Here is a 14,905-nt window from a genome sequence, read left to right on the forward strand (position 1 = left end):
AATTTTGTTTTGGTTATTGGTAAAAACATTGAAATATTACAATTTCCGATATAAAATTATACTAATTGATATCCTAAAATATATAAAACTTATAATTTTATGCAATAAATTGAAAGGTGTTAATTTATATTGCAGGAAGAAATTTGGAATTTACGCAGTGGATTTCAATGATGAATCAAGACCACGTTCGAAAAAAAGAAGTTTTCCGTTTTTCCACCAATTGTTTACAACCAAGAAATTGCCAATGGATATTTCAATTAATTGATAATTGAGATTTTGATAGTATAACTTTTAAATTATTATTGCTGTACACTTTTGTTATAGTCATGGAAGCTACGAAATATACAATTACGCAATTTAGATTTACAAACGTTTGGAGGATTATCATTATTTTTCAATTCCTAACTATCCCTTCTATATATATATATGTATATATGATAGTTATAACTAAATTGATAGTAAATTTATTCACCTGGCACAAGAACTCAAGATTTTTTATTTTCGTTGATATTATAGATATTTTGTTTAAAAAAAAAAAAAATAAATAAAAAAGTTATGATAATTCCACACTTTGAGTTTTATTAATTTGGAGATCAATATAAGGTTAAATTTTTATAATTTATTTAATATAATACAAGAAAATTAGAAATTGAATACCGTAGGAGAAAATCTGTTATTGATTTACCTCTGCGGTTTATAATTTCCAATTATTGCATTTTTAATTTTCTCATATAATAAAATCCGTTTAACTAGAGACTGGAATCATTTGATTTAATCGTTTTTGGTTCTAGAAAAAGAAAAAACTTTTCTGGTTCAGTTACAGTTTTTTTGTTTAAAGAAGTAGTTACTATTAGCAGTAAAAAATATGCTAATTCTTATGTAGTGAATATACTATAACAGGGGTGGCCAACTTGCGGCTTGTGAGTCACATGTGGCTTATTATTGTCAGATGTGGTTCATGTTTTATTTATAGAATGTAAATTTACTTTTTATACTGCTATTATTATGGATTTTAATTTTTTATGGATAAAATTGTAAAAAATATTTATAAACATTTTGACTCGTATTATTATTTTATTTGTTTGTGTGGATCGCGAACATATTTATGAAGGCCACTCCCTGTACAATAATTTACCATCGTTCACCTATTAAATTGCATTTTAATACTAATATTATGGATCACGTGTTGGATTACTAGTAAATAAATAAGTGAAAAAAAAATTTTAAGCTAAATAAAACAATTTTATTTGGAAACCTAAAATTCTGCTTAAATAGTTTATAAAAAAATAAAATGAATAAATTATAATGAACAAATTTATTCGTTGTACCACAAAAACAAAAACAATATAATTTTATCATAAGATTATTATATTATTTCCATGGACAGGGTAACTATTGAATGAGTCAAATAGACTCAATTCGATTGAATTAAAAAAAAAAGTTTTCTCTTTTAATTGTATAGAATGCGTAAAAGATTATTATGCATTTTCATAATTTACTATTGTATTTTAATCTACTCAAATTTATATATTTTTCATTTTTAAAATTTGCTTGATGGAATTCGGCACTTCGGTAGTTCTATGCATTTTAAAGCAAATCATAGATAACATAATGGTCTTATACCATTATCAAATAAATGACAAATATATTATATTATGCATTTTACACAAATTATATTCGGTTCATCTATATCGACGTTGAGCTATTAATATTCGATGTCAAAGCGGCGAACGAGGTGAATAACAATGGTTGGATGAAATAAATGAGTTCGGCGAAAAACAAATTTGATAAAAATTTTAATTTTGTTGATCTCTATAGATTTTTTATATTACCTGTAGTTGAAATGTCGAAAAGCTTTTTATTCTGATGGCACATTGAATTTGAATTAACACTCATTAGCAATTTCCACTATTTACTGGAGGATCAATTTTAATACTTTTACTAATATTGTTAACCAAACAGTCTTATATAACGACAGTGCATCCATTTTTAATGAACTTTATTTCTATGAATTAGGATATTGCATATTTTGTTTATTTACTCGATTATGGAGTTCAAAAAGTGATTTTAATCAAACGTAGAATTATCAAATTTTCTGTACAACGTAATTTGTTAAGTTCAATGATTCGAAACGAAAAAATTATTTCTGACATCGTGATAAATATTGATGCCGGTGAACCGCGAACAATGCGCTTAATATTTCGTAGGGAAGAGTCGAGTTAATCCTTCTCGAGGACGTGCCCGAAATATTGAGCACCACATGATTTCGTTTGATCACACTATAAGATTTCGTGTTCATTATTATATTTATTATATTAATTTCACCAAATTTCCGCTTATGGTTTGTGGTGCGTGCACACACTAAAAACGCCCTAGCTTGAACATAGCATAATATAATAATAATAATAATAATAATAATAATTTGTACTTATGTATGTTTCAATGAAATTATTACACCAACAGAAATTGACAATTCACGCCATAGACATATGTAGTACACGCCATTCACTGAACAAATACGAATAATGCGAACAACAATTTAGGAAATCATACGAGAGATATCAATTCTATTTCCGACTTACAGTATTGCAATAAATTACGACTAGGTTATTCGTAGAACACCTATTACCTATTATATTATAATAATACAACGTATCCGCTTGGGATAATTTTAAAAATAGTATCCCAGTTTTTTACACTTGAACATTCAACATACCATACCATCATGTACACCTGTCAATATGGTATATTGCTATTAACTTTATTTAGATACATTTAGATTAATTAACAATTTTGTATATTATTTTTGAAATTATTCTTGTAAATAATAATTTTACTATTAAATAACTAATGACAAAATTGAAATTACTACAAAAAATACATACAAAATGATATGTCACATAAAAATTGTAAAATAAAAAATTATTTGGGTTTTGGTTAATTTGGATGTTTTAAAAAAAAATCATTTGGGTTATGTGGGTTTTCGGTGTTTGATTTTTTAAGGGTTTTTAGGGGTGTTACGGGTTCGGGTTAATTCGGGTGCAAAGCTCTGTTTTAAATTTTTATAATTAGTAAAAATATATTATGTACCGTATTTGGTAAAATTATATGTGTTATATAAATTATAAAAAAAAAAAATTTGTTTACAATTATCATTTTTAATTCTTTAATTATCCATCTAAATAAAAATTTACTGAAACGTATATTATTATATTCATATTCTTAAGCAAAAATTGAATGTTGTCCAGTCAATTATTTGGAATATTGATTTATGTGTACATATTAATTAAAAGTAATTTTTAGTTTTCTTTGATACCTCTATCTTTTATTAAATAATAAATAAATAAAAATAACCTTTGCACAAGTATTTAAACTAAAATACAAAAATCAATTATTAAATAATTACATTTTTCGTGTAAATTCTATTTATATAAAAATATTAAAAATATTATAAATATCACATGTTCAATGATTTTTTTATACATTAATACGTCCACGATAATATAATGATAATTATTAATAACAGATTAATAGCCAATCGTCTATTTATAATTTATACTTTCATTATTTATTTTTAGTTTAAATTAAAAATATATTATTGTTCGAAAGAGATTTTATATTTATACGGTAAAAAACGTATATAATTATGGTTGTAGGTGAGTTCCGGCCCGACGTGTTGTTTCCGATGTTGGAGACCGGTGAATTCCGGCCCGATAATATTTTAGCCGTAGATTAGTTGCAGCCCGACAATATCTTAGGTATAGGTGAGTTGCGGCCCGAATAATTATCATTACCTATGTACCTAATGGCTAGTAACTAATATGTATGATACGATGTTGGCTATACATTTAGTGATAAACGAATAACGGTAAACGAATTGTTCGATACGTATGGCAAGTAATATCTTTATATAATATAATAAAGATAATATAGATCGTTTTATTGTATTTTCTGCCATATGACTTTCATTAACTATGATAATCGGTTAATTTGAAATGGTAAAATGAAAATCGTATTTAGTCCGAAATCAATCTTTGTTCGTATAAGTGTTGTATAATAGTTAGTATAATTATTATTATTATTAATTGAACGTATTTGAATATTTCGTCATGGAATTTATATATATTGAAAAATCGAAGCTACTTATTATATACGATGGCTACAAATTCCGTTTTCATAACATACTAAAAGATGATGTATAGCAGTGGCTTTACTGTTTCAAAAATTGTAAGTACATTATTAAATGATCACCTTCAAATATAATAGTTGAAAGTAATACCAATCACGAACATAGAAAACATGACGAAAAATTCTTAAACAGGCAAATTATAAGTAGGTAATTCTCTGAAAAGAAAAGCTTTAGTTGACATTTCTTGCAAACCGTCTAAATTTATACGCTCGGAATTCATTTGGGACAAAGTTAGTGGAGGAAAATCCAAAGTTTAGGACTTACTAAACTATACAATGGTAACACAGATGATAGTCATTATTTAAAATATTCTTTTGGATTACCATTTTTTGGAGCCTGAAAACATCATTAATTGCTTGACTGACGACTTTTTAGCAATACAGCCTGCTGAAAATGACCAAATTGTGAAATTTATAGACTAAATTTTTGAAAACTATATATCTCCAGACGCTATATTCCCCCCTAAATAATTAAGCACAATTTACTGCTAGCTGTAACCGTACTACTAACAGCTGTGAAAGTTTTCATTCAAAACCAAATATGTCGTACTACACTAGCAATCACATTTATAACTTCGTTGACGTGTTACTAGAAGTTCAGTCTGAAACATACATACAATTCAGAATTAAAAGTGTAAGAACAAAAAAAATGTGTGAAAAAAATGCTATCATTAGAGAACAGATGACAAAACTAGAGCTAAGAGAAATAGATAATTTTGAATTAGTTAAATAGTTAAGTTATAAGTTTTTGCCAAAACAGTAGAATATTTATATTTTAATTTATATTTATCATTATATATTATATTCAAGAAAGGCAAAATATTATTATATTTATTAGCTTATTTTTCATATATTTTCTTTTTATTATTATTATTTTAACCAAAATAATAGCTAAAAAATGAAATTACTATACGGCATTATTAATTTACGAATAATTTTTTTTTATTTATATTATTGAAATTACAAATATTAATAATATACGACAATACTAGAAAATACGGAGTATTAATAAATTTATATTGTGATGTTTATATAGATGTACTATGTATACTATATATTATATATGTAATAACATATATAGATTATTGTATGGGCCGCAATTCACCAACAACGATAATTATGTTTTATACTATACTGTATTGTACGTTTTAACCCTGATTTAAACAACACCAATTTAAACATCACGGAAGCTCGAAAATGTAGGGGTACAGACTGTCCGCAAGAAACTGATATCATTAACTAAATTATTATTGTAATTTAATTTAAATATCTTAAGATTGTATTAATCAGTACAGTCCTAGACAAAAATGATATTTCATTCATTATCTGTGATGTATAAAAAAAAAACAGGTCATCACGGAATGTTTCTTCGAAAATAATTTATTATGCAATTACCAATCAATATTACTAGTTCTGATAATTAATAATAAAATAAGTTTAATAAATGAGTTTTTTTGAACCCAAAAGGAAATTTATTGCCATAAATTATTTCAAGATTAATCAGCAAAGTTTTTAAATTTGAAATAAATCATCAACGTATTATTTTATCTAAACCTCCGATATTAATTATTAGTCATACAATTAAACTCGCTTATTTATTTCATATAAATATGGCAACTGAACTACTTGACGGAATATTGCAAATAGTTCTTCTCCATTGTTCACGCGATCAGTTGTTTAACAGTTAATATTATTTCGTAAAAACTCAAACATTATTTTCATAAGTAATCCAACCCCTTAAAATGACAACAAAGGATAATGGTAAGACAGTTATAATTTTAATTATTTTTGTTACTGTCAATTGCGTATTTAGAAAGTATTCAACGCGAAATATTTAAAATATTTCAGCTCCGTGTTTCGCATCGACAGGACAGTTTCCGGAAAGCTTTTTGTTCGGCGCATCAACCGGAGCATATCAAGTCGAAGGAGCTTGGAACGAGGGTAAGTATAACGTGTTGCTTTAATATTGTATGATTAAATAATTTTAAATTATACTAACACTATTGTTTCTATCCGGAGGAGGTTACCGTTGCAAAAACTAAATTCATAAAATCATGACGAACGGACATACCAATTCATATAAATTAAATACTAAATATTTGGCTAATAGAGATTTCATTGAGGATATGCTAGGAAAATGTACGAAAATATACCAAATTCTGCATTCAATAACTCATATAAATTAATATTAAATAGGAATAAATATTTAGATTTTATGAGAAACAGGAATTGGAATTAGATTTACCATGTTTATTTTTATTCTTTTTCGTATGTGCCTGTATTCAAGATGATATCAGAAGAACTACTCCAGTCAAAACCAAATAAAAATTGAATGATTGGAAAGATTTTCTAGTTGGTATTTACGAATACTTACAATTTATAAATAAACAGCAAAATGTAGATAAAGTGAAAATAAATAGTTATACTGTGTTTACACGATATATATATTTATAAGATACACACCTTTTTATTCCTATACTTAGAATATATAACAAATATTTTAAATTGTATGTATATCTAAGGCTCAGATTTTTATGATTTTTATGACTTTTGTATAATCTATTAGAAAATCAGATTTGACGATGTTCTTCAAGCTTTAAATGAGACTCAACCACATAGAAATCGTTATAACTTCTTGTTATTTTATATTTTTTAATAATTGGTAATATTAAGTTTTCCGATAATATTATTGATTTAAAATTTCATTTTTTGCATTTTATAAAAATCGAGGAAAAAATTGAAAGTTTATTATATGACCCTTTATTAAATTGATAATATCATAATAATATGACCCAGAGAAAAATAAATCCATATGGATTCTAAAATTGTTTTTTTGAATTCAAAACAATATTCAAGTTCAAACTTGAATCAAAATTTGAATTTAAAAATAAATAAATAATATTGTTAACTTTAATAGTTTTATAATATATTTAAAGTGTTTTGATCATTAACATAAAACATTCAATAGAAAATTATTTGTGTTTTTAAAACATAAATGCATTTTTATGAAATTAGTTAGGGATCCAAAATTTGGACCCTGCCTATAGTTCAAAAATATGAAAACCATAATTACATTATTTTAAGTAAATAATTTTTGTTTTTAATATGAAACACTACATTTTTTGGAATCCAAATATAAATTATATTTCAATACAATAGATTACGAAAATGCTTTTGTTCTATGGAATGCTTCAAATATATTACGTTTAAAATGAAGTATAATTCTAATTTATTTGTGTTGTTTCTTATAAATACATTTATTTAAATATCAAAAATATATTGAATCACTGGTATTGAATTCCTTTTCGTTTAAATTATTACATTTAATATAAATAAATATAACCTTTATTTCAGGCAAACCACCGACTATCTGGGATGATTATTTCCATAAAAATCAGGCAAAACTGAAGTTCAGATACTTTTTAAACATGCCAGAGCATGTTTTCGAAAATCTTAAGCAGAAGGACATCGAACCGAGATTAGTAGATATGTACAAAGGGATGGCCATATACGAAGTACCGTCGAGCGCTGTGGAAGACGAAGCACAATTCAATTTCAACGGAGATATAGCTGCGGACTCGTACCACAAAACAGACGTCGACGTCCAACTACTCAAAGAATTGGGTGTTAGTACCGAACCTACTCAAGGAACCATCTCAATGAGAATAACAGAATAATATTAATTGGAACTACATTTTCAGGTTAAAGTTTACCGCTTTACCATTGCTCAAACAAGAATTATTCCGGAAGTGTACGACCACTTACCGGGACATGCTGGAATAAAATATTACAATAGTCTAATTGACAAATTATTGGAAAACGGAATAACACCAGTGGTAATTACTATCGTTTTTTACTGAATTTTTTTTCTTCGGTATTTTACCTACTGACGTGATTGTTGATATTATAAATATGAAGAAAAATTGAATAATATATAAAATATATTATTTATTTTAATTAGATAATACATTTTTGAACTCGCAGTTGAGTGTAAGTTGTTGACATAATAATACTGTTCAACTTTATTCTCATTAGAACTACATATAACATATATGATCGTTTTTTAAATTATAACACAGCTTGTTGGTGGATATATTGTCATATATCTATGATCAAATAATTATTTTATTACAATAAATACTAAACGACAATTAATGAACCGACAAAAAAATGTATTTTATTCATGTTTATATTTTAATTTATGTTCTGATTTCGTCTGTATTTATCTGTGTAAGCTAATGAAACGGTAGACAAAACAAAATATCAAAAACCAATCATCACTAACGATAACAATAATTGTTAATAATTATTATTATTATTACCTACTACTGTAAAATTATATTTGGAATGTACTTAATACATATTTTGTTTAACATTTATATTATAAATATATGAATTTTTTTTTGTATCGGTAGGTTTTTTTTTTTTTATGAACTAATATTTATTTGGCCCATTTGCCGTCCATCATGTATTGACTACATTGTAGTATATCTGCCCCGTAGTTTCGAGATCCCTTTATCAATACCCTGGTAAATATAAACCATTGATTTCAGGTTAATCTGCACCATTACGACATGGGATCAAATTATATCATTTTAGGAGGGCTGACCAATCATACATTGTACACGTTCTTCGAAAATTACGCCAGACTTTGCTTTGAATCTTTTGGGGACCGAGTAAGATAAATTGCCATTAACAAAGTAGTAATATTTAAGATTTGTCATAAATTAATACAATCTGTCGATATAACTTGTGAAACAATAGGTGAAACATTGGGTAGTGTCTTCTGACATTTGGTTTTCCGCTGAAGGATACAGTTCCGAACATATCCCTCCTGGCTACAAAGAAAATTCATTCAGCGGATATTCCGATTATAAAACAATACATAACTGTATAGTTTCAATGGCTAAAATATATAAAATGTACAACACAGATTTCAAAGAAAAACAAAAAGGTGATTGATTTCGTATTACATTGATATAAAATGGCGAATGAAGCTGATGATAAAAAATTATTTTATTCGATTTAACGATAATTTATTAATGTTAGTATACTACTACTGTCTTAGGGCAACTAGGTTACTGCGTTGACACAATGTGGTTTTATCCACAAGATCCAAACAATCCGGAACATCAAAAGTGCGCTGAACGTGCACGAAAATTAACGGTAAATTCTAATACACTTCTATGTAATTCATTAGTATCATTTTTAATATTATTATTAGTTTGGTGCTCTTATGGATGTCTACATTACCGGTCAATACTCGAACGAGATGTTGGAGAGCGTCAAGGCGACTAACGAACGGGAAGGAATACGGGTTGATCGTATTAAACAATTTACAGCGCAAGAACAAGAATTAATTAAAGGTGAGTAAAAATCCGATTTTGGAATGTTTTAAACATACACGAATCATATTAAAATAAAAAGATCCAAAATTATAATTCCAATGATTGTTTTTTAATGTTAAGGACGAAAACATAATGCGTTTCACGAAATTGTAGCCTTGACTGTAACGTGACCGGTACAGAAAGTAGATAAAAATATCAATATCAGGCACTCCAGACAATTCGAATAATACGCGGAAAATTTGAAATTTAATACAAATATACATATACTATAAAAATATACCATAAAATGGTTCATAAATTCGAAATACATTGTATAAATAGAATGTGTTAACTTCGGCTATTTAAGTTCATAACATACTTTAAAGTTACTTATAATAACATTCCTATACACCGTGATAGACCCCTTTCATAGTGCCTTTTCTTCCATCAATCCTCAAAATACCTAAGCTGTTCTATTCTCTCACATCTCGAATTATAACACGATCTCGGTAACGCACCAAGAAGTGTTGATCATCAATTTAATTTAGAAATCAATATTTAAAAATTTAAGCTACCAATAAAAAAGATTTCTATAATAATTTACTATAAACAAATATCTTAATTATTTATTTATCGAACGGTTATGTACTTTTATAATTAACCTAATCTGATATAAGATATAATCATAAAAATATTAATCTCTAATATATAAAAAATATTAATCATAAACTGAAAGACGTTTTTTCTCTATGTGATAATATTCTTAAGGTTTGAAATTGGATACCTAATATATTTAAAATTCGAGTTTTTAGATTTTCTTGATGGTTAAAAGTTTCTATAGTTAGAATATTCCCAATGGAAATCCAGTTGATCATTATAATTTATTTAAACACAATTGATTGCAACAGGTTCGTTTGATTTTGTAATGGTCAACTATTTCTCCAGCGTAAAAGTTCGACCAATGACCTCTGAGGAACGAGACACAGAACCCAATCGTAAGAGAAGGGATCGAGGATATTACATAGATGTTGACAGCATAACACCAACTGATGTATGAAAGCAATAATTTGTTTATGATATTATTATTTATTTTATCTATGTATATCTAATCCTTATCTTATATTTTATGTTTTTATTTGAGGTTTACGAAGGCTTTTTGAATTGCTTGAGATGGACTAAGGAAAATATGAATAATCCAAGGATTATCATAGGTGAAAATGGTTTTCCCGAGGAACAAGATATAGATGACAGCGAAAAAAAAATTGCTTATCACCAAGTAAGAACTCTTCAACGTTTTCAAAAAAGTATCATTAAAATATATATTATCAATTTAACAAGAATTATAGAATATGTTTTATCTATTTTGATTATTTTGAAATTGAGTCTAATTTTTTAGGGGATCTTAACTAAATTACTTGAAGCTCTGGATGAAAATATAAATGTGTTTGGATACTGTGTTTGGTCATTTATAGACGGTTTAGAATTTTGTTTTGGTTATTGGTAAGAACATCGAAATATTACAATTTCCTATATAAAATTATACTAATTGATATCCTAAAAGATATAAAACTTATAATTTTATGCAATAAATTGAAAGGTGTTAATTTATATTGCAGGAAGAAATTTGGAATTTATGCAGTGGATTTCAATGATGAATCGAGACCACGTTCGAAAAAAAGAAGTTTTCCGTTTTTCAACCAATTGTTTACAACCAAGAAATTGCCAATGGATATTTCAATAAATTGATAATTGAGATTTTGATAGTATAACTTTTAAATTATTATTGCTGTACACTTCTATAATAGTCATGAAAGTTACAAAATATATAGGTAGTTATGCAATTTAAATTTCCAAACGTTTGGAAGAATATACATTTTTTTTTCAATTCCTAATTATTCCTTCTATAAATATAATATTTATAACTTTTAAATTAATAATACAATTATTCGACTAACACAAGAACTCGTGATTTTTATTGACGCGGATATTATAAACATTTTATTTAAAAAGAAAAATGAAAATAGACTGGTCAAAAGGATACTCTAATCACTATAATAAATCATTGATCTATTAATTAACCGGAACTATAAATTATGATTGTGCAATTGAAATAAATGTATATTTGATATTCTAATTACAGTTTAAAATAACAAAACTTCTCAAAGTTACAATGCCACAATTATATGATTATAAATGTTATAATGCTATAGTAGAAAGTTATATGACAGTAACATAGTTTTGATAATCCCCCAATTTAAGTTATCAGAATAAATACATACAATATTTATAACTTATTATGTAACTTTTTAGTTAATATGATCTTAATAAACTAGGCTCTAAGTTATTTTAGTTGTACTCATCATTTGATGAGTCTCCAAATTCAAACAGCCATCCAACTTTTCAAACATGATTTATTTTTATAAGAAATAAAATTTAATAAAAAGTTGACCTTGGGAAAAAATTGAGTTCGATACATAATATTAAGGTACCTAATTTTAAGGGGTGATTATAGAAAGTACTTTGCTCTTCGACCAGATATTCGAATAAAGTATATTTTTTAAGTTTCCATTTCAATAAATTTCGCATAATATTTCAAACACAATTCTTTATTAGAATATAATTTTTACATTATTCTCCTAGTATGGCTATATTATGACTAAAAAAATACAAATTTAACACAATTGTAAATGTTTGTGTGAATTTTTAAGCATTTATAATGAATATCTGAGCTTGAAAGAGGCACTCTTAAAAAAATTTAGTTGTTATTTTCATGATGAATTGCGTATTGTTTTACATTTCGAATCTTCCTAAAAGCAGTTAGTGTTTTATTTTTATTTATCACGAATATCTTTGTTTTTGTTGGACCAAAATTTTTCGTCAATTTTTTTGATTACATTTACCAATGCAAAATAATAACTATATCCACTTAAAATCCTTTAGAATTTAGAGGTAATAACGGGAGCACAGTATGTCTTAAAATTAAATTTATCCAATGCATACTCAGTAGGTACTGAATTGTTACGAAGGTTCGTAACAATTTACAAAAACTATAACTTAACGATTGCTGAAATAATGAATAATTATCAACACAATCATTAATATTTATGCAAAAATTAATCAATATTTTATTACAATAAAGATTGGTAGAACAGTTTCAAATTATTGGAAAACTTTAACATTTTATACTAAACGAATTCGATTGAATGAATCGATAAACTATTCATTTTTAAATATTGTAATTAAATGTATTATCAACTAAACAATAAAATCAACTTTTCTTTTTCTGTTGTAGCTAAAATAAGATATACTAAACCAAAAATAATAATTAAAAATAATTTGAATTTCTTAAACGATCAATGTTGACAGAAAAAACTATAAGCTACTTAAAGAGATTTATTAATAATAATGTATTCACATACTATGTTTATTATCATTCAAAGATTTATTATTTGAATTATAATAAAAACGAAGTATAAATTTCAATCTGTTTATAAAATATTTAATTATTTTCTTCAATTTGAATAGTAAAAGTTTTGTTTTATTTTCACTGTTTAATTACTTTATTCTTATATTTTTTTTTTTTTTTAATCAGATGAATGATTGTTGAATAACTATAATATTAATTCACAATTACACTACAAACACTTAGTAATAATTAAAATCAAATTTTTAGAAAAAAAAAAATAAACTTTATATTCTTGCTTCAATTTGAAAATTGTAATATTTACATTTAATTACAATTAATGAACATACTTTACATTAAATTTAATATGATTGTTTACATTTTGTGTAAATCGTACTGTCCAACAACCGTTTACATTTTTAAAAATTGTATTAGTCACCCAGGAAAACAATTAAAATGCAATAAATCCAAACCTAAGATTAAATGTTATATAACCCATTGATGCTTGAGAATGGGATATTTTTCAGAGTTTTGCTTTCGTCTAGTGCTACTGTGTTGGATGGCATGTTCAGGTCGGTGCGTATTGACGTATGTTGTGTACAACACCGGCTTTGTTACGGTGGAGGGAGGATTTAAAGGGTTTCCTCTTCAACCAGATTTTTTTTTTATGATATATTATTAATATTTATTAATATTTACATATTGTAATAAAATTATATTTTAGTTTCACTATGATTAGTTATATATTAAAAATTGAGTAGGTAACAATATTTTTTTCTCTCGCTTAATATAGACCATTCAGGTCCTTCGCTCCATTTGTCTCCATCCGTGGCTAGTTCTTCACCGTTCAGGATTTCTAGCATATCCAAAACTTTATGGATCCTGTCTATCCATCTTTGTCTTGGACGGCCGAGTGGTCTTTTACTCTTCTGTTTCCAGCAGGCCACCTGACCGATTGTCTGTTCTCGACCTCGTCATACATGCCCTGCCCAGCTTATCCTTTTGCTTTCCATAGTAGCTATTATATCTGAATCTTCTAGCATGCTTATTACCTCTTTATTCTTTCTTCAATCATATACGCCCGTGTTTTGGTTTCTTCTGAGGCCAAAAATATGTCGTAACACCCTTTTTCTCAAATCTTGATAGGTTTTGATCGTCTGTTTTCGTTGTGGCCCAGGTTTCACACGCATATATCACTATTTTTCGCATCATTACTTTGTATAAAGTTAGATTATATCTCATTGAAACTAATTTAGATTTTAATATTGTCTTTAATCCGAAGAAACACTTGTTAATGCTTTGTGGGATGTATCGCATATTGGTTGAGACTCTTCTCTTTTTTTTTTATATATTTAATATAGTAGGATTTCGGGTTTATTCAAAAATTATTTTATCCGATATGACATACATAATATAATATATACGATTATGAACTTTTGAATTTTTTTTTTTTTTTTACTTTTATTACAAACTTTTATTCTTAACACATACAATCTATAAATACATTTTACAATAAGCATGTTTGAGGATTTACGTTTAATGACATGATTGATATGATAAAGTTATCACCCAGTGGCAACACTTACTGGCAGAAGGGTTAGAATTATTTTAGGTCACGGTTCCAGCTACGCTTTAACCTTCTAGGTGGGTTCCCAGGAATGGACTCAGAGTTTAGAGCCAGGATTAGGGGATTAGAGTAGTTTACAAGACGGGAACGAAAAAGTATGTAGGAGTTTTTGGCTTCTTCTTTGACAGTGAGTATTTTTAAGTCTGAATGTAAGGTATGATTTGAAACATACGGAGGGGCGCATGTAATCATGCGTAGCGAGGTAGATTGGAATGTTTGGATTTTATAAATATTTGATTTTTTTGTTGATCCCCATAGTTGGATACCATATAACCAAATTAGTTTGAGGAGGGTTCTGTATAGTAGCAGTTTTGTATTAAGGTTAATTTTTGATTGTTTCCCTATAAGTGGAAAGAGAGC

At 26.6% G+C, this 14,905-nt stretch overlaps 1 protein-coding gene across 1 annotated transcript; it reads left to right on the top strand.

Annotated features, from left to right (window-relative positions):
* The first annotated feature begins 5,811 nt into the window (after positions 1-5,811).
* LOC112683005 (myrosinase 1-like) lies at positions 5,812-11,281 on the top strand. Its single transcript, XM_025553831.1, has 12 exons — positions 5,812-5,949; positions 6,037-6,129; positions 7,543-7,814; positions 7,890-8,024; positions 8,742-8,864; positions 8,953-9,142; positions 9,257-9,354; positions 9,413-9,554; positions 10,424-10,566; positions 10,657-10,791; positions 10,912-11,015; positions 11,132-11,281. The coding sequence occupies exons 1-12, from the start codon at positions 5,931-5,933 to the stop codon at positions 11,259-11,261; spliced, it is 1,584 nt and encodes a 527-aa protein (XP_025409616.1). The 5' UTR covers positions 5,812-5,930; the 3' UTR covers positions 11,262-11,281.
* The last annotated feature ends 3,624 nt before the right edge of the window (positions 11,282-14,905 follow it).

The sequence above is a fragment of the Sipha flava genome, unplaced genomic scaffold (assembly GCF_003268045.1).
Source record: "Sipha flava isolate LNK unplaced genomic scaffold, YSA_version1 217_pilon_pilon, whole genome shotgun sequence".
In the NCBI taxonomy this organism is placed as follows: domain Eukaryota; kingdom Metazoa; phylum Arthropoda; class Insecta; order Hemiptera; family Aphididae; genus Sipha; species Sipha flava.